Source organism: Entelurus aequoreus, linkage group LG04 (genome assembly GCF_033978785.1).
Source record: "Entelurus aequoreus isolate RoL-2023_Sb linkage group LG04, RoL_Eaeq_v1.1, whole genome shotgun sequence".
Taxonomy (NCBI): Eukaryota; Metazoa; Chordata; class Actinopteri; order Syngnathiformes; family Syngnathidae; genus Entelurus; species Entelurus aequoreus.
The window spans coordinates 10419050-10441128 of NC_084734.1; the positions used below are offsets into that span (position 1 = coordinate 10419050).

At 39.9% G+C, this 22079-nt stretch overlaps 1 protein-coding gene across 3 annotated transcripts in view; it reads right to left on the reverse strand.

The window, feature by feature from the left end:
• ganabb (glucosidase II alpha subunit b) overlaps positions 1 to 22079 on the reverse strand; it is a 43800-nt gene that overhangs the window by 2007 nt on the left and 19714 nt on the right. For all 3 annotated transcript variants that reach the window (XM_062044204.1, XM_062044206.1, XM_062044205.1), the window contains 11 exons: positions 18546 to 18781; positions 14974 to 15100; positions 14793 to 14872; positions 12935 to 13075; positions 12664 to 12862; positions 8848 to 9091; positions 4573 to 4637; positions 4402 to 4478; positions 2384 to 2458; positions 2203 to 2316; positions 2025 to 2134 (listed from right to left, as the gene is read on the reverse strand). In XM_062044204.1, coding sequence (XP_061900188.1) covers positions 2025 to 2134; positions 2203 to 2316; positions 2384 to 2458; positions 4402 to 4478; positions 4573 to 4637; positions 8848 to 9091; positions 12664 to 12862; positions 12935 to 13075; positions 14793 to 14872; positions 14974 to 15100; positions 18546 to 18781 — 1468 coding nt within the window. The remainder of the gene's footprint in view (positions 1 to 2024; positions 2135 to 2202; positions 2317 to 2383; positions 2459 to 4401; positions 4479 to 4572; positions 4638 to 8847; positions 9092 to 12663; positions 12863 to 12934; positions 13076 to 14792; positions 14873 to 14973; positions 15101 to 18545; positions 18782 to 22079) is intronic.

Below are 22079 nucleotides of genomic sequence, written 5' to 3' on the forward strand. Positions count from 1 at the left end.
TGTCAGCATGTGTTCTTTGAACTGTGACGGCTCGCCACAATTAAATCTGGAGGGCCAAAGGAGCAGCGGATTATTTTGTGCTGTAACATCTGTGACTTTGAAAAGGTGGTGCTCGGTGAGTGAGTGAGTGAGTGAGTGAGTGAGTGAGTGAGTGGCATGTTGTCCAGTTGGCTGAGTTAGCTCCGGTTTGTGAGTGAGTGGGCGTGACTTGTGGTTAATCCTCACCTGGCTGCACCCAATTTAGGTTGTGATAATAATGTTTGCGGTATTAATTTATATACCCCTAATTTTTGTATTTTTTTTCTTCTTGTTTTTGAACACTGACTTTTTGCTGTGTTATGAGTGTAAAACTATTTTTAGAACTTCAAATGTGGCAACTGGATATTACAAACCCCATTTCCATATGAGTTGGGAAATTGTGTTAGATGTAAATATAAACAGAGTACAATGATTTGCAAATCATTTTCAATGACAACATATTTGATGTTCAAACTGATAAACTTTTTTTTGTGTGCAAATAATCATTAACTTTAGAATTTGATGCCAGCAACACGTGACAAAGAAGTTGGGAAAGGTGGCAATAAATACTGATATACCGGTAGTTGAGGAATGCTCATCAAACACTTATTTGGAACATCCCACAGGTGAACAGGCAAATTGGGAACAGGTGGGTGCCATGATTGGGTATAAAAGTAGATTCCATGAAATGCTCAGTCATTCACAAACAAGGATGGGGCGAGGGTCACCACTTTGTCAACAAATGCGTGAGCAAATTGTTGAACAGTTTAAGAAAAACCTTTCTCAACCAGCTATTGCAAGGAATTTAGGGATTTCACCTTCTACGCTCCGTAATATCATCAAAGGGTTCAGAGAATCTGGAGAAATCACTGCATGTAAGCAGCTAAGCCTGTGACCTTCCATCCCTCAGGCTGTACTGCATCAACAAGCGACATCAGTGTGTAAAGGATATCACCACATGGGCTCAGGAACACTTCAGAAACCCACTGTCAGTAACTACAGTTGGTCGCTACATCTGTAAGTGCAAGTTAAAACTCTCCTATGCAAGGCGAAAACCGTTTATCAACAACACCCAGAAACGCCGTCGGCTCCGCTGGGCCTGAGCTCATCTAAGATGGACTGATACAAAGTGGAAAAGTGTTCTGTGGTCTGACGAGTCCACATTTCAAATTGTTTTTGGAAACTGTGGACGTCGTGTCCTCCGGACCACAGAGGAAAAGAACCATCCGGATTGTTATAGGCGCAAAGTGTAAAAGCCAGCATGTGTGATGGTATGGGGGTGTATTAGTGCCCAAGACATGGGTAACTTACACATCTGTGAAGGCGCCATTAATGCTGAAAGGTACATACAGGTTTTGGAGCAACATGTGTTGCCATCCAAGCAACGTTACCATGGACGCCCCTGCTTATTTCAGCAAGACAATGCCAAGCCACGTGTTACATCAACGTGGCTTCATAGTAAAAGAGTGCGGGTACTAGACTGGCCTGCCTGTAGTCCAGACCTGTCTCCCATTGAAAATGTGTGGCGCATTATGAAGCCTAAAATAGCACAAGGGAGACCCCCGGACTGTTGAACAACTTAAGCTGTACATCAAGCAAGAATGGGAAATAATTCCACCTTCTTCAAAAATGTGTCTCCTCAGTTCCCAAACGTTTACTGAGTGTTGTTAAAAGGAAAGGCCATGTCACACAGTGGTGAACATGCCCTTTCCCAACTACTTTGGCACGTGTTGCAGCCATGAAATTCTAAGTTAATTATTTGCAAAAAAAAAAAAAAAGTTTATGAGTTTGAACATCAAATATCTTGTCTTTGCAGTGCATTCACTTGAATATGGGTTGAAAAGAATTTGCAAATCATTGTATTCCGTTTATATTTACATCTAACACAATTTCCCAACTCATATGGAAACAGGGTTTGTACATACCCCCCACAAGTTGAATGTGTTTGTGTTTAATCCACAACATTTTCGATTTGTAATGTTGAAAAAGAAAAAATAGAAACGTACACAGAGGAGAGGATGTTGTTGGCGAAGGACAGCTTCCTGTGAATGAACTCCTTCTTCTCAAAGTTGAAAGTGTGTCCATCATCAATGTAGAGCTCTCCTTCGGCAGCCCTCTGTGTTCAAAAGTCTTGGAATTAAAAACAAAGCCACTGGTGTGCCAGGACGGTGGGAGGTGACGTACCTGTCGGTCGAGGGCCACGATCAAAGTGTACGGGTCGTGCTCCATGCAGGGCGATGATCTGCGCACTCGAAGCTTCCTGGGAATAATTGAGCCGCCACGCTGGAAAACTGGGATCTGATGGGAAGAGAGAGAGGACAGCTTTACAATGCAAAATGTGCCATGTTTTACAGGCGTGTCTTACAGAGCTCATGGTGACAGGAATGTAAAGGTTCTGAGCGCCATTGTGTTTCTGGAAGGTGTGCACGTCAAACCAGACCTGATGGGCAAACAAGAGTTAGTTGACAAAATGGCTGAAACTAGGGCTGCAACTAACGATTAATTTGATAATCGATTGGGCAAACAAGAGTTAGTTGACAAAATGGCTGAAACTAGGGCTGCAACTAACGATTAATTTGATAATCGATTAATCTGTCGATTATTACTTCGATTAATAATCGGATAAAAGAGACAAACTACATTTCTATCCTTTCCAGTATTTTATTGAAAAAAAACAGCATGTTCTTTCAACTTGCCAAATAAAACAAGGAAAATGTTACAAAAATGCACACTTTTGACACCCCTGCTGTAGATAATAAAAAATTAAATCTGATAAATCTATGGATAAAAAGCAGAGCCTGGCGACACATGCGCGTTTATCATAACTCTCTCGCTCTCGCTCTCTGTCTCTGCCCCTCCCTCACCAATGCTGCTGCGTGCACAATTTGTTTTGTTTTTAACCCCTTCTTAACCCTGAATGTACATTGTTAATACACACAACCATAACTCAAAATGCCGGACATTTGAGGCATTTAAGAAACTCCGCCCTGACAGCCCCGCAAAAGAGGACATGTCCGGTGAAAAGAGGACGTATGGTCAGTCTATCCTAGCCCGGTAGCTGCTAGCAGCGATCGGTTTCACCGGACATGTCCTCTTTTGCTAGGATGCTAGCAAGCTAACGGGCTACGATATCAAATCAACTTTATTTATAAAGCACATTTAAACTTTACCACAGGGGTAGCCAAAGTGCTGTACAATGGGCAGGTTAAAAGATAATACGAGAACCGAGCAAACACAACACAACACAAACAGAGCACGATAAAAAATAAATAAATAAAATAAATATGATAGACTGACCATACGTCCTCTTTTCACCGGACATGTCCTCTTTTGCGGAGCTGTCAGGGCGGCGTTTCTTAAATGCCTCAAATGTCCGGCATTTCGAGTATTGTTTGCACACCGTGCAAAGTACGCTACTTAATATGTCCAGTGTTTCCCACACATTCATTTATTTGTGGCGGTCCGCCACGAAAGAATTACGTCCGCCACAAATAAAAAATAAAACTTTTTTTTTTTTGTCCTGTCCAGCTTCTCAGGCAAATCATATAGTTGATGTAGATGCCCATATCGGCTGTTCAGATTTACTTTACAAAAGAGAAGTGTAGGATACTTCTCTTGTTGCCTTATTTGTATTTGACCACTACTGTTTTCTGTTTATTTGTTACTGACTGTGGCAGGACACCTCTGCCTGTTTCACTTTATGTTGCTGGTAAATAATATGGTTGTAGTAGTAGGCTAAAGTTAAATTATTTAGTATGCACTAATTAAAGGGGCAGAGCTTTAAGAGACATTTTATATAATTCAGTGAATAACTTATTGTTCAAATCAGTATATAAATATGTACATAAAGTGTTGTAATTATATTGTAAAATGGATAGATGGATGGATGGATGGACGTTTAAAACAAAACTGTTATTATTAATTAGTAAGTATACATTTTTTGAGCCTTTTTAGAGAAAATCATACCATTGTAGTAAATTATGCAAATTACTCGATGTCATGGTGACCACGCCCATAGCCACACCCCCACCGCCACAGGTATCTTGGCAGTTTATGGGAAACACTGATGTCCGTGTGGAAACTTGTTCAGTACACCTCTGCACCGAACCGAAACCCCCGTACCGAAACGGTTCGATACAAATACACGTACCGTTACACCCCTATTATTTGGATTATTGTTTCTCAGCTGTTTGTAAATGTTGCAGTTTCTGAATAAAGGTTAAAAAAAACAAAAAAAAAAACGTAACAGCGCATGCGCATAGCATAGATCCAACGAATCGATGACTAAATTAATCGCCAACTATTTTTATAATTGATTTTAATCGATTAGTTGTTGCAGCCCCAGCTGAAACCATACCAAACAATCATGTTTTATTTCCTTACCTCCTCTTTTCCAGGCAGATAGGCAGTGACTCCATGGGCTCCCTCTTCAGTGACCGGGTGCACCAACAGGTCCCGTCCTGCAAAAAGAAGGTATGACTTTCAAGTTTCAGGCTCACATTCATTTCACCCATATGCTGCAAACTAAGCAGAAGAAGAATTATTCAGTCTCACCAATCAAGAATTGGTCCTCCAGAGCATAAGTAGCAGGATCCTGAGTATACTCCACCCACAGTGGCCTTTAACACAAACAACAATGTCAGATTAGATTAGCGAGTGTAAACAGAGGGGCACCCTGAGAGCCATTCAAAAAGTGTTCAAAGTAGAGCAAAAGTCACAAAAGTCTTCCCTCTCGTTGCACAATGACTGCTTAGTTAGGGGTGTGCATCATAAATATACCAACTCGTATATCCAATGTACCCTGCTGGGATACCTTGTAGCTGGGCTTGGCGATAGGGCAAAAAAAAAAAGATCACAATGATTTATTTCATATTTTTTGAGCTCGAATGATATCAATTTTTTTTGGTTTATTAAAGTGGGATTGTCTGGCGCAGGAATATACAGAGTACCTACTGTTTACTACTGCAGTGTCTTGTCACGGATATTTGCCCCATGTTGGATGGAGGTAACATATGCTAACAGCTGACAACTGTTCATATCTATAATTGTGTTTAGCTTAGGGCTGGGCAATATGGCCTTTTATTAATATCTGGATATTTTTAGGCCATGTCACGATACACCATATATATCTCCATATTTTGCCTTAGCCTTGAATGAACACTTGATGCATATAATCACAGCAGTGTGATGATTCTATGTGTCTACATTAAAACATTCTTCTTCATACTGCATTAATATATGCTCATTTTAAGTTTTCATGCAGAGAGGGAAATCACAACTAAGTCAATTTAGCAAAAGTGTATTTATTAAACCGTTATTAAGCAGTGGCACAAACAGAAAGTGCAAGATTGTCAGAGACATTTTAAAACAAGCTATTAGTGCACTTTTGTGCATGATGTCACTAAGATGACAAATCAAAACAACACTCAATTAAAGTGCACTTTTTGTACAGAACGCCACTACAATAGTTTAAAACAAATAAAGTGCACTTTTGTGCATGATGTCACAGAAGATATTTTAATAAGTGTCAAATAAAAATGAGCTGCATAATAGGAAATCAAATAGTGTATGTCCTTCACTATGTGGTAGGTTCCTGCGGACGTTATCTCCTTTTGTTGTTGACTATTTTTTTCGTACGGTGTTGATGTGGAAATGGTTGCCTCTGCAATTTGTGGGTGTGGCACCGGCCGGAGATGTTGACTTGCGGAGTTTCAAGCACTCCTTATTCTCTAGCGGGTGACTTTTCAAAGGATGCTACATATTAGCAGTAATGCTACTTTTTGTACCAACGCTTTTGCCGCACACTTGACATATTACTGTTGTCTGTTCAACATCTTCCCGCTTGAAGCCACACCACCGCCAGACGATGGACCCCCTGCTGTTATTCTTGGGAATTAATTCTTCCTTCATTTGTTACCAGATTCGCACCTTCTTTCTGTCGTATTACCACTCGCACCGCTCCGCTAGCATCGCAGCTAACGTTACCATGTCTCTGCCTCTCTGCTCGGCGAGGGCGTGCGACTTTGCACGCGCGACAGTATGTGACGTACACTACCGTTCAAAAGTTTGGGGTCACATTGAAATGTCCTTATTTTTGAAGGAAAAGCACTGTACTTTTCAACGAAGATAACTTTAAACTAGTCTTAACTTTAAAGAAATACACTCTGTACATTGCTAATGTGGTAAATGACTATTCTAGCTGCAAATGTCTGGTTTTTGGTGCAATATCTACATAGGTATATAGAGGCCCATTTCCAGCAACTATCACTCCAGTGTTGTAATGGTACAATGTGTTGCTCATTGGCTCAGAAGGCTAATTGATGATTAGAAAACCCTTGTGCAATCATGTTCACACATCTGAAAACAGTTTAGCTCGTTACAGAAGCTACAAAACTGACCTTCCTTTGAGCAGATTGAGTTTCTGGAGCATCACATTTGTGGGGTCAATTAAACGCTCAAAATGGCCAGAAAGAGAACTTTCATCTGAAACTCGACAGTCTATTCTTGTTCTTAGAAATGAAGGTTATTCCACAAAATTGTTTGGGTGACCCCAAACTTTTGAACGGTAGTGTATGTAAGAAGGTGCGCTTGTTTTATGTCTCTGTGAGAAGGAGAGACAAGAAAGAGTGAGAAGAGCCTGTAGTGTAATGCCCGCAGCTAAAAGCAACTGTGTGAGAACGTATACTCCAATATCACCATATACCGTATTTTTCGGACTATAAGTCGCAGTTTTTTTCATAGTTTGGCCGGGGGTGCGACTTATACTCAGGAGCGACTTATGTGTGAAATTATTAACACATTACCGTAAAATATCAAATAATATTATTTAGCTCATTCACGTAAGAGACTAGACGTATAAGATTTCATGGGATTTAGCGATTAGGAGTGCCAGATTGTTTGGTAAACGTATAGCATGTTCCATATGTTATAGTTATTTGAATGACTCTTACCATAATATGTTACGTTAACATACCAGGCACCTTCTCAGTTGGTTATTTATGCCTCATATAACGTACACTTATTCAGCCTGTTGTTCACTATTCTTTATTTATTTTAAATTGCCTTTCAAATGTCTATTCTTGGTGTTGGCTTTTATCAAATAAATTTCCCCCAAAAATGTGACTTATACTCCAGTACGACTTATATGTTTTTTTCCTTCTTTATTATGCATTTTCGGCCGGTGCGACTTATACTCCGAAAAATACGGTAGTCATTTTCTATATCGCACAGGGACAAACCTGCGATATATCCAGTACATTCCATATAATCGCCCAGCCCTAGTTTACCTACAGTCCCTACCTTGGTTTTAGGGCCACGGTTTCGCTTCTTTTAAAGTACGTTTTGGGGGAGAACAACTTTTATTCCTCTCAAAGTTCTTTTGTTATTTTGTCATCACAGACTTCATTCTGCAATAAACAAAGTATCAGTGGTGTACTGAATACTATAAGTTAAAATTTACAAATAATACATTATTATTTGTATTCTTTAATTACTTGTATGCAACAGTGGTTTTTACCTGTGGTTTGGCAAACGGTAAGCGGTGACCCAGATTTTGGCGAGGGTTTTTTTAGATCTCAAATTATGTATTTTATAATTAATGAAAATACATTTAAGTGCAGTTTGAATTTGAGGTGCTGTAAAATAATGTGTACCAGCACATAAAACATGTTAAATGATTATTTCAGGAACAAAATATTTTCATTCACAAACTCAAAAATGATTACCGTATTTTTTGGAGTATAAGTCACACCGGAGTATAAGCCGCACCGGCCGAAAATGCATAATAAAGAAGGAAAAAAACATATATAAGTCGCACTGGAGTATAAGTCGCATTTTTTGGGGAAATGTATTTGATAAAACCCAACACCAAGAATAGACATTTGAAAGGCAATTTAAAATAAATAAAGAATAGTGAACAACAGGCTGAATAAGTGTACGTTATATGAGGCATAAATAACCAACTGAGAACGTGCCTGGTATGTTAACGTAACATATTATGGTAAGAGTCATTCAAATAACTATAACATATAGAACATGCTATACGTTTACCAAACAATCTGTCACTCCTAATTGCTAAATCCCATGAAATCTTATATGTCTAGTCTCTTACGTGAATGAGATAAATAATATTATTTGATATTTTACGCTAATGTGTTAATAATCACACATAAGTCGCTCCTGAGTATGAGTCGCACCCCCGGCCAAACTATGAAAAAAACTGCGACTTATAGTCCGAAAAATACGGTAGATTTTTTTAGTACGTGTTATATCAGAGGAGTTGAATCTGAGCAAACACAAAATCTGATTGAAAAATATTTAGATATAAAAATGTATTTTGTTACTGATTTAAATGATGTGTTTTTATTCTCCCAGTTGTTCAGCCACAAAGACATTCTGTGCCTGCCTGCAAGACCGCATTGAAGGCAGGATTACTGCGCACCACACTGAGCTCAAGCAGGCAGTGAAAGTAAAGTCTGTCACTGAAGTTGCTGCTTCTTCTAAATGTAATGTTTCAACTTTTATGCTAATGCTTTCCGTATTTCTCCATTTTGTTCTTCTGGGCTGCACTTCCAGCTGTGTGAGAGGGATGAGGCACAACGCTCTCACACAAACATTTACAGACACACGCAAGATCACGGTCAATAAAGGCAGGGTTTTACTAAGCACCATCGCTTCCCTACGGTTTACTACCATTGTATCTTCTAACAAGACATTTCCGCCATGTTTGATGGAGGAAATATGCTAACAGCTGATCACCGTGATCGAATTGAAATGAATTGCGATCACCGATCAGGAACATGTAAAGGCGTCGTAGAATAGAATGCTCACCTCATGACAGGATGTCCAGTGCGGTAGGTGTGGTAGAACTGCTGGTACCAGTATGGTAGGAGGGTGTAGCGTTGGCGCACAGCCTCACGAATCAGTGCAGTGTTCTCCGGGCCAAAGAGCCAGGGCTCGCGGCGGGACGTGTCCAGGTGAGCGTGGGCTCTGAAGAAGGGCTGGTAGGCTCCCGTCTGGTACCAACGCACCAACAGCTCCGAGCTTGGAGACTTGAAGAAGCCCCCGACATCAGCTGCGAGACACCAGCAGTGAAGAGAATTAAGGAATGTTAATTATTTGCGCTGTCTTCATATGTAAACATCAAACATGGATATAATCAGCTGGACTCTCGACGCAATTGACAAAGTCTTTTCGACAAGGAGGGGAGCCTGGCTGCCCTGATGGAACCATTGCTGCGGGGTACGTAAGAGATTCCTGGCATAAATGGAGAATCATGTGCCTCAGTCCTTTCCATCGAGGACGTGGAAGACCTATTTGGAAGCGTGATCGCGGGGCACCTGCTGATTGGGCTGCGCATTGCTCTGGTGTATCGTTAAATTCGTAAGACGATGGCAGCCACTCAAGGAGCCCAAAGGCTGTTCGTCGCAATGGAAGGTTTGGGCAGGGCTGTGGGATCACAGACTGCGGCGATTTCTGAACTGAATCGCAAGATGGATCACATCATGGAGAAGTTTGCTGAGAAGGAAAATTGAATTGAATTTGAGAAAAACCAGCATGGACAAATAGAGCAGGCAAGGCATTGTTTTTTTTTGACTGCTCACGGAAAACATCCTAATCTACGATTTGACTCCCTCGAATGGCCTTGACGCTGTGTTATCAAGAACAGGCTGTTCTGAAAAACACCCCCGAGGACACCTCAACGATGGACGCTTTTGACTTCCCTCTCTCAACAACACCTGGTGTCGAACTCTTGTAGATCGGCCTCAGTCCACAAAAACATTACAACATCACACCCAAGACAATTGGGCATACATGCACGCACCCCCACCCCCTCCCCACGCCTTCACCACTGCTTGTTTACTCCAACTCCCCCTCAATCTGTTGCGAGTTTGTCGTGATTAAATGTAACGTGTTTATGTGTGCATTGCAAATTTCCCCTGGACTCAGTCTGGACCCCCTCCCGGGGGTCCAGCCTTTGACTGATATTTTTTTACTCTTCCCCTTTCCCAATATCACCTTTTTCCCACCTTTTTTTAAGGAGCGCCGTAAAAATGGCTGCTCCGTTGGCGGTCTCGTCTTGTCTACCTGTAACGTATGTCTGCTCTTAGTGGGACAGCGCCGAAAATGTACTTTTCAGTTCTTATGTGTCTTGTGCATGTTAAGAATTGACAATAAATCATCTTGAAAAAAAGGTAAGAAAAAAAGCAAGACAACGCAGAAAAAATATTTCACAAACGCATCTTTGTTGTAAGTTGCGTCATTTACAGCAGCCTAACATAAGTGCTTTTTTTTTTTTTAAATGATCTGCTGAAATAAAACTGAAGGACTGGAATAAAAGGTGTATTTTGTCCAAGGTACATCTGCCAACAGTAGCTAAATTACACTGGGAATCAGTGCTTTTACCATGGTAACAGAGCGTGTATCCATGGCAACGTTAAACCCACAGAGGGGATGTTTGTGTTTATTTTTCATCTTCAACAGTGCTTGGTTCAGTGGCGTTTTTTAAGGGGAACAGCACTTTTTGGAATTGTACATATAATTCGCAATTGTAATGAGACAAAAACATGTCTTTAAAAAAATTAATTCTAACTCAAAAATAACCTAAATAAAAGTCTGCTTACCATGGAGCCAATGGGCCATGATGTCATTGTGTCCAATCTGACCGTAAAACCCAATAATTAACCATCAATACTTCGTTTACATTTCGTGACCTGAATATAGGCGCTAACGTTAAGGAGCTACAATACAATTAGCAGACAGGCAACTTCCTTATGCTGCTGAATTGAGGTCATCAGCTGGTCATCTCGCCTTTGAGCTCGTGAAAGTTTATTTTAGACTACAAATCATGCCTAGTAAAATGATGTGGACATAAACTGAGAAAATGGTCAACTTAGACAGCGAACTTTGACCCGGAGATAGCGAGAAAAACATGCGAAAGACGGCAGGTTTGCACCCACCCTTTTTTTCCCCAACCCTTTGCCAGGATTATGAGTCATTCTTCATCTGAACGGGAATATATCAACATCCTAACAGTCAGCATCCCAGTCACAGCAGACATTGTACAGTAAGTGTAGCGATGAGCCGTATCCTTAAAATGAGCAAAATAGGTATATATTATGTTATTATGGATGTGCCTGTTACTACATTACAATTATACTTACAGCGGGTATATAAAACCTTAATGGAGGTGTTTGGATGTTTTTTAAGCGCTTATAGGGAGAATAGAGTGACTCCTATAGGCTCCATTGTGATGGACTTCTGCTTGCATTTATTTACGAGATAGAATGCATTTAAAAAAGAAAACCATGTGTGTGCTTGTCTTATATAAAGGATTGTAAATGATAGGCATGATCCCAAAAAAGTACCGTATTTTTCGGAGTATAAGTCGCTCCGGAGTATAAGTTGCACCGGCCGAAAATGCACAATAAAGAAGGAAAAAACATAAGTCGCACTGGAGTATAAGTCGCATTTTTTGGGGGAAATGTATTTGATAAAACCCAACACCAAGAATAGACATTTGAAAGGCAATTTAAAATAAATAAAGAATAGTGAACAACAGGCTGAATAAGTGTACGTTATATGAGGCATAAATAACCAACTGAGAAGGTGCCTGGTATGTTAACGTAACATATTATGGTAAGAGTCATTCAAATAACTATAACATATAGAACATGCTATACGTTTACCAAACCATCTGTCACTCCTAATCGCTAAATCCCATGAAATCTTATACGTCTAGTCTCTTACGTGAATGAGATAAATAATATTATTTGATATTTTACGGTAATGTGTTAATAATTTCACACATAAATCGCTCCTGAGTATAAGTCGGCCAAACTATGAAAAAAACTGCGACTTATAGTCCGAAAAATACAGTATTTATGACAATAGCATTTTTTTCCATCCGTACATGACATAAAAGATGTTTCAACAAGATTTTAAAAAACTATTTACAATTCTTTTTAGAGGAAGTTTGGACCAAGATACACTACCATTCAAAAGTTTGGGGTCACCCAATTTTGTGGAATAGCCTTCATTTCTAAGAACAAGAATAGACTGTCGAGTTTCAGATGAAAGTTCTCTTTTTCTGGCCATTTTGAGCGTTTAATTGACCCCACAAATGTGATGCTCCAGAAACTCAATCTGCTCAAAGGAAGGTCAGTTTTGTAGCTTCTGTAACGAGATAAACTGTTTTCAGATGTGTGAACATGATTGCACAAGGGTTTTCTAATCATCAATTAGCCTTCTGAGCCAATGAGCAAACACATTGTAGCATTAGAACACTGGAGTGATAGTTGCTGGAAATGGGCCTCTATACACCTATGTAGACATTGCACCAAAAACCAGACATTTGCAGCTAGAATAGTCATTTACCACATTAGCAATGTATAGAGTGTATTTCTTTAAAGTTAAGACTAGTTTAAAGTTATCTTCATTGAAAAGTACAGTGCTTTTCCTTCAAAAATAAGGACATTTCAATGTGACCCCAAACTTTTGAACGGTAGTGTACATTCCAGCATTTAGTTCCTTACACTTGTTGCTTTGGAACCTGTTCCTTTAAGATTATTATAGTGCCATTTTATTGGCAAATAAGACTATTTGTTCATTAGGCAAATGGGTTTTTTATATGACGAACAGGCTTACCACCACAGAAAGATATTCCCACCAGGCCCAGACTTAGGCACATGGGAATTGAGATTTTTAGGTGCCCCCACTCAGCGGCATTATCTCCTGTCCACACTGCACCGTAGCGCTGTGACCCAGCAAAGAAGGCCCTGGTCAAGACAAAAGGTCTTTCGACTCCTCCCGATCTCTGGATCAGGCCCTCCGCTGTGGCCTTTTGCTGCACACAACATAGCGCAGTTAGAGGAGAACACAGGATTTGAAAGTCGCATGGTGTTTGCGGCGCACTCACCACATAGAGACCATACATGTTGTGCAGGTCACGGTGCTCCCAGTCCCCGTGCTTTGCATCCTTGTGCATGGTGACCTCTGGCCCGTTGAACACTGAAGGCTCGTTCATGTCGTTCCACGTGTACATGTTTTCCATGGAGCCCTGGAGAGTAGAGTGGTTCATATACAGAGGTGGGTAGTAACGCGCTACATTTACTCCGTTACATCTACTTGAGTAACTTTGGGGATAAATTGTACTTCTAAGAGTAGTTTTAATGCAACATTTTACTTGAGTATATTTATAGAGAAGAAACGCTACTTTTACTGCGCTCCATTTATCTACATTCAGCTCGCTACTCGCTACTGATTTTTATCGATCTGTTAATGCACGCTTTGTTTGTTTTGGTTTGTCAGACAGACCTTCAAAGTAGGATCTATCGCACGCCTGCGTTTCACCAATCAAATACAGTCACTGGTGACGTTTGACTCCGTTTCACCAATCAAATACAGTCACTGGTGACGTTTGACTCCGTTTCACCAATCAAATGCAGTCACTGGTGACGTTTGACTCCGTTTCACCAATCAAATACAGTCACTTGTGACGTTTGACTCCGTTTCACCAATCAAATACAGTCACTGGTGACGTTTGACTCTGTTTCAACAATCAAATGCAGTCACTGGTGACGTTTAAATGATGACTCCGTTTCACCAATCAAACAGAGCCAGGCGGTCACATGACCTCCTGGTCATGTGACCGCCGCTGAAACAACAACAAGCTTAAGCTTACATGAACTCAACGTCAAATTTGAGGAAGCACATTGTGGTAAGTAACGTTAGTAGATATTTTGGCTGTCACCGTAGGCTGATGTTAGCTTCCCTGCTATGAATCACTGTCAAATGTACATCGTGTGGGGACATTTATTAACGCACTGCAGCCTCATAGACATGCACAGTCGCACACACACTCACGCATGCATACGAACACCAATCAGAAGTGCACAGTGTGTTCTCAGGTGCAGCCCACACCTATCAGTTTATGGTTTGCGTAAAGGCTAACTTGTTATTTTCCTTTGTAATCTCTGCCTACTGAGCCTATGGTGCTGTTAAGTTATTGTGGCTCAATTTGCCTGAATTTTTTTTATGTTAATGTATTATTATTTAATATATATTATTGTTTTAGTTGCTCAAGAGAAATTCCTGGCTCTGAATTTGCTCATTGTTATTTTTATGTTTTTGTGCATTATTTGTTGCAGTCATCATTAAACGAACAGGTTACTCATCAGTTACTCAGTACTTGAGTAGTTTTTTCACAACATACTTTTTACTTTTACTCAAGTAAATATTTGGGTGACTACCCCTTACTTTTACTTGAGTAATACATTTCTAAAGTAACAGTACTCTTACTTGAGTACAATTTCTGGCTACTCTACCCACCTCTGTTCATATATGGCAGTGGTTCTCAAATGAGGGTACGCGTACCCCTGGGGGTACTTGAAGGTATGCCAAGGGGTACGTGAGATTTTTTTTAATATTCTAAAAATAGCAACAATTCAAAAATCCTTTATAAATATAAATAAAAACCTATCTTTTTTTCCAAATAGTTCAAGAAAGACCACTACAAATGAGCAATATTTTGCACTGTTATAAAATTTAATAAATCAGAAACTGATGCCATAGTGCTGTATTTTACTTCTTTCTCTTTTTTTCCAACCAAAAATGCTTTGCTCTGATTAGGGGGTACTTGAATTAAAGACATTTTCACAGGGGGTACATCTCTGAAAAAAGGTTGAGAACCACTGATATATGGTATACCTCCACAGGCATACTTGAATATTGCACCTAATAACTACAAGGAATATTCTGGCAGCCATGGGACGCACCTCGTACTGGTCGTAGGCGAACATACTGGCCCACCAAGCTCTCATGTCTTCACGGGAAAAGTCTGGATAGCCGGCATTACCTAAGGAACATTTGTCAAAGTAAATGAACTTCAATGCGGTACAGCAGCCCTGTAAAACATATATATCCCATTACTCCTTCAAATGTGATATTGTTTCTTACCAGGCCAACACCAGCCTTCATAGTCACCGCCATCTTTGTTCTTTGTGTAGTAACCTTGAGATTTGATTTCATTGTGGATCTTGTAGTTGCTGTCCACTTTAATGTGAGGGTCTACAATCGTTACCATCTATTACATAAAGAGGTAAAGGATAATTATAATCCGTTGACTGTAACAAGTATCTTGATTAAGAGTATATGTTGGCATTTCAGAGTGACATGGAGTGCTGCAAAAAGATGGGGAAAGTTGGCTAAAATCAGTATGAATGGTATTGTACCTTGTTTACTTTTCTGAACTGAGTGGCTATGATTAACATTTACTCACAAAACAAATGAGCCAGTAAAAGTAATCAGAAAAAAACTAAACATGGTGAGTTTATTTTACAACAATGGCAAACAAACTTCTGTCAGTCCTCTCAATATGCGTAACACTCACTGACTTACTCACAAACTCTGCCATCATCCATCAGCTGTCTCAAACATCTCTGTGAATTGATTAACGTGGACCCCGACTTAAACAAGTTGAAAAATGTATTTGGGTGTTACCATTTAGTGGTCAATTGTACGGAATATGTACTGTATTGTGCAATCTACTAAAGAAGTCTCAATCAATCAAAAACTCTACCTTGCATCTCAGGGCATTCAATCCATCGCAACTGGACTGTTTGGTTTGTCTTGGAAGAGTTTTCGCCGCTCAGCCGAGTAGGCTTCATCAGTACCTGCTCATAGACTTAGATTGATCAGATCTAGTCCAAACGGTTGGTGCCAAAACCCCAAACATTTATACTCCAAAAAAAGGGTGTGCCTGGGCAAGGATGGTTTTGCCCTATGGTAGTGAGAAACAACTGTTTTAATGCAAAGGAGCAATCCTGTCAAAGCCAACGACAGTTGTTGAAGTGTAATTTCCCCTCGTTAGCATTGAGGTATTGTGTGGCAGAACCATCGCTGTGGATCCACTACCACCAGTCCAAAATAGTCGGAATCCCTCACGTAAGGATTCCATTCAGTTGTAAACAAATGGCATTCTGGTCAGCTTCTGTGAGCAGAATGTTTCTAACTCCTGGTATTTGTTGGAGGCTAAATTGTAGCGTCTTTTTGGAATGGTTGAAAGGACAGTGTTGTATGTGGGAAACAGGTGTTGTCGCAGACCACCTTCTCTGTTCAGGGATGGTTTTTCAACCTTGACACATCGATTCCCTAACTCCTCTTTGATACCATTAGTCCAGAATCTGTACATTTTTGGTTCTCAAAGGAGTGCTGTTTCTCCCTGAGGTGCAGGTAGACGTCCGAGTCTTGGTCTATGCCATGCCATGAGTCGGCTTAGTGGTTGGGAGAAACGGGAGGTGACCAGAATGCCATTTGTGCTATTTGTTTACAACTGAATGGAATGCTTACGTGAGGGATTCCGACTATTTTGGACTGGTAGTAGTGGATCCACAGCGATGGTTCTGCCACACAATACCTCAATGCTAACAAGGGAAAATTAACACTTCATCGACTGTCGTTGGCTTTGACAGGATTGCTCCTTTGCATTAAAACAGTTGTGTGTTGACAGGATTGCTCCTTTGCATTAAAACAGTTGTGTTTCTCACTACCATAGGGCAAAACCATCCTTGCCCAGGCACACCCTTCTGTTTTGTTTTTGGAGTATAAATGTTTGGGGTTTTGGCACCAGCCGCTGGACTAGATCTGACCAATCTAAGTCTATTAGCACAAACCTACTCGGATGAACGGCTCGGATGGACTCTCACTATTATGTTAGATCCACTATGGACTGGACTCTCACTATAATGTTAGATCCACTATGGACTGGACTCTCACACTATTATGTTAGATCCACCATGGACTGGACTCTCACACTATTACGTTAGATCCACTATGGACTAGACCAGGGGTCACCAACGCGGTGCCCGCGGGCACCAGGTAGCCCCTAAGGACCAGATGAGTAGCCCGCTGGCCTGTTCTAAAAATAGCTCAAATAGCAGCACTTACCAGTGAGATGCCTCTATTTTTTAAATTTTATTTATTTACTAGCAAGCTGGTCTCGCTTTGCCTGACATTTTTAATTCTAAGAGAGACAAAACTCAAATAGAATTTGAAAATCCAAACAAATATTTTAAAGACGGTCTTCACTTGTTTAAATAAATTCATTAATGTGTTTTACTTTGCTTCTTATAACTTTCAGAAAGACAATTTTAGAGAAAAAATACAACCTTAAAAATGATTTTAGGATTTTTAAACACATATACCTTTTAAATTCCTTCCTCTTCTTTCCTGACAATTTAAATCAATGTTCAAGTAATTTTTTTTTTATTATTGTAAAGAATAATAAATCCTTTTTAATTTAATTCTTCATTTTAGCTTCTGTTTTTTCGACAAAGAATATTTATGAAATATTTCTTCAAACTTATTATGATTAAAATTCAAAAAAATTATCCTGGCAAATCTAGAAAATCTGTAGAATCAAATTTAAATCTTATTTCAAAGTCTTTTGAATTTCTTTTAAAAATTTTGTTCTGGAAAATCTAGAAGAAATAATGATTTGTCTTTGTTAGAAATATAGCTTGGTCCAATTTGTTATATATTCTAACAAAGTGTAGATTGGATTTTAACCTATTTAAAATATGTCATCAAAATTCTAAAATTACTTTTAATCAGTAAAAATTACGAATGATGTTCCATAATTTTTTTTTTTTAATTTTCAAAAAGATTTGCATTAGCTAGTTTTTCTATTCTTTTTTTCGGTTGAATTTTGAATTTTAAAGAGTCGAAATTGAAGATAAACTATGTTTCAAAATTTAATTGTCATTTTTTTCGTGTTTTCTCCTCTTTTAAACCGTTCAATTAAGTGTACATATCATTAATTATTAATAATAATTTAGAGTTAAAGGTAAATTGAGCAAATTGGCTATTTCTGGCAATTTATTTAAGTGTGTATCAAACTGGTAGCCCTTCGCATTAATCAGTACCCAAGAAGTAGCTCTTGGTTTCAAAAAGGTTGGTGACCCCTGGACTAGACACTCACAATATTATGTTAGATCCACTATGGACTAGACCAGACCTGGGCAAATTAAGGCCCGGGGGCCACATGGGGCCCGTTGAGCTTTTCAATCTGGCCCGCCGGACATTCCCAAATAATTTTTTTAGATCTTTAAGATGGAAACTGTAGCTGCCATTATGATGTGCAGTGATATTTTGTAATGACCGTAAGTCTTCAACTATACAAAGTATTTCAATGGTTGGAATCTGCGCTTTGGGATGATATACTAGTTATTATGGTAATCTAATGGTGGGGGTGGGGGGTCCCCACATCTGTGGTCCCCTCCAAGGTTTCTAATTGTCCCATTGGGTTGAGTTTTTCCTTGCCTTGATGTGGGATCTGAGCCCAGGATGTCGTTGTGGCTTGTGCAGCCCTTTGAGACCCTCGTGATTTAGGGCTATATAAGTAAACATTGATTGATTGATTGAACGGCGAAACATCTTCCAAGACAAACCAAGCAATCCAGTTGTGATGGATTAAATGCCCTGAGATGACAGTGACCTGGACGAATGAGAACCTTCACAGACATCTGTACCTTGCGTTTCTTATCCATGAGACTTTGAAGCATTTCTTTGGGTGTGGCAAACTTATTGGCGTCCCAGGTAAAATAGCGTTTGCCATCAGTGTGCTCAATATCAAGCCAGATGAAATCATAGGGAATGTCATGCTCGTCAAAGCCCGCATCCACCGATAGCACGTCCTCTTGGTCATTGTAGTTCCAGCGACACTGGTGGTAGGCCACAGCAGCCAGGGGAGGGAATGCTTGGGTGCCTGACAGAAGATACAGTACACATGTAAGAGGCTTACAAAACATTAGGGCTGACAATTCCACGTACGACATATTTTTGAAATTATTTTGAAATGAACAATTTTCTCTTTTTTAATGGTCAAGCTGAAAGCAGGACGACTTTTAATGTGGTCCAACGAGCTCATGTCACCCAGGCAGATGATACAGATACATTCATTTATTTGAAGCGGACATTGATAAGCAAATTTAATTTGTTTTTGCTGCTTTCGTTTCCCTTGCGCATGAAGAAATAATAATGGAAAATAAGTATCAACACACATCATACACACCTGCTCACACAGAGACGTAGCAGAGGGGTCTGTTCTTCTACTTTGTCACTATATTTAGCCAGTAGAGGCACGGATTAAAAGTGAAAGAGGGCAGTGTGTCTTCTGTCGTACATTTATTCAGAAATCAAATACAAGTATTTGTTGCGTGAGCGATAACAGATTTGCCTCCACAAGCCCAGACTAAAACTGATACCCCGGTATTAATGGCCGAATTGTGATATGATATTTATCAGTATTTTAAACAAAATGTGCAAAATGTTTAGTTTAAACTCAACACTACAATTCTTTTACTACCACTGCTCTGAAAATGTATTGATTATACAAACCCCATTTCTGTATGAGTTGGGAAATTGTGTTAGATGTAAATATAAACGTAATACAATGATTTGCAAATCCTTTTCAACCCATATTCAGTTGAATATGCTACAAAGACAACATATTTGATGTTCAAACTGATAAACTTTTTTTTTTTGTTGCAAATAATCATTAACTTTAGAATTTGATGCCAGCAACATGTGACAAAGAAGTTGGGAAAGGTGGCAATAAATACTGATAAAGTTGAGGAATGCTCATCAAACACTTATTTGGAACATCTCACAGGTGAACAGGCAAATTGGGAAAAGGTGGGTGCCATGATTGGGTATAAAATTAGATTCCATGAAATGCTCAGTCATTCACAAACAAGAATGGGGCGAGGGTTACCACTTTGTCAACAAATGCGTGAGCTAATTGTTGAACAGTTTAAGAAAAACCTTTCTCAACCAGCTATTGCAAGGAATTTAGGGATTTCACCATCTACGCTCAGTAATATCATCAAAGGGTTCAGAGAATCTGGAGAAATCACTGCACGTAAGCAGCTAAGCCCGTGACCTTTGATCCCTCAGGCTGTACTGCATCAACAAGCGACATCAGTGTGTAAAGGATATCACCACATGGGCTCAGGAACACTTCAGAAACCCACTATCAGTAACTACAGTTGGTCTCTACATCTGTAAGTGCAAAGTAAAACTCTCCTATGCAAGGCGAAAACCGTTTATCAACAACACCCAGAAACGCCGTTGGCTTCGCTGGGCTTGAGCTCATCTAAGATGGACTGATACAAAGTGGAAAAGTGTTCTGTGGTCTGACGAGTCCACATTTCAAATTGTTTTTGGAAACTGTGGACGTCGTGTCCTCCGGACCAAAGAGGAAAAGAACCATCTGGATTGTTTTACGCGCAAAGTTGAAAAGGCAGCATCTGTGATGGTATGGGGGTGTATTAGTGCCCAAGACATGGGTAACTTACATATCTGTGAAGGCACCATTAATGCTGAAAGGTACATACAGGTTTTGGAGCAACATATGTTGCCATCCAAGCAATATTACCATGGACGCCACTGCTTATTTCAGCAAGACAATGCCAAGCCACGTGTTACATCAACGTGGCTTCATAGTAAAAGAGTGCGGGTACTAGACTGGCCTGCCTGTAGTCCAGACCTGTCTCCCATTGAAAATGTGTGGCGCATTATGAAGCCTAAAATAGCACAACAGAGACCCCCGAACTGTTGAACAACTTAAGCTGTACATCAAGCAAGAATGGGAAATAATTCCACCTGAGAAGCTTCAAAAATGTGTCTCCTCAGTTCCCAAACGTTTACTGAGTGTTGTTAAAAGGAAAGGCCATGTAACACAGTGGTGAACATGCCCTTTCCCAACTACTTTGGCACGTGTTGCAGCCATGAAATTCTAAGTTAATTATTATTTGCAAAAAAAAAAAAAACTTTATGAGTTTGAACATCAAATATCTTGTCTTTGTAGTGCATTCAATTGAATATGGGTTGAAAAGGATTTGCAAGATATTGTATTCCGTTTATATTTACATCTAACACAATTTCCCAACTCATATGGAAACGGGGTTTGTAGTTACTAGTTACTTAATCAAAAAAGTCAATTACTATTGGAATTACTCTTTAATAAATGTAATTACTATGGAATGTAATTCATGCTTTACTTAAAAAAACCTTCAAATATATGTCATATGCAGTTGAGAAGTTTATGAGAGCAGTGTGTGCCTTTAAAAGGCGCCGTCTGTTGCCAAGTGACGGCAGCAAGGGTTTCAGGTGAACTGAGTGCAGCTGAATATGTAATATGTAATTTTTTCTCATGGAAGGGTTGTGGATAGTTCGGACATTCATCTGCCGATTCTTGGTCTCTATATTTTTCCATGAAAGTGCCATTACTCTCTTGGCCAACAATATCACCCAAGTCCACAAAGCATTGTTGATACTAGAGATGTCCGATAATATCGGACTGCCGATATTATCGGCCGATAAATGCTTTAAAATGTAATATGAGAAATTATCGGTATCCGTTTAAAAAAATAACATTTATAACTTTTTAAAACGCCGCTGTACGGAGTGGTACACTGACGTAGGGAGAAGTACAGAGCAGTTGCGTCTCCCAGTCATACTTGCCAACCCTCCCCATTTTCCCTGGAGACTCCCGAATTTCAGTGCCCCTCCTGAAAATCTCCCGGGGCAACCATTCTCCCGACAACCACCCAGACAACAATATTGGGGGCGTGCCTGTGCGTGCCGGCCCAGTCACATAATATCTACGGCTTTTCACACAAGTGAATGCAAGGCATACTTGGTCAACAGCCATACAGGTCACACTGAGGGTGGCCGTATAAACAAGTTTAACACTGTTACAAATATGCGCCACACTGTGAACCCACACCAAACAAGAATGACAAACACATTTTGGGAGAACATCCGCACCGTAACACAACATAAACACAACAGAACAAATACCCAGAACCCCTTGCAGCACTAACTCTTCCGGGACGCTACAATATAACCCTGCCCATCTCAACCTCATGCTCTCACAGTGAGAGCATGTCCCAAATTCCAAGCTGCTGTTTTGAGGCATGTTGAAAAAAATAATGCACTTTGTGACTTCAATAATAAATATGGCAGTGCCATGTTGGCATTTTTTTCCATAACTTGAGATG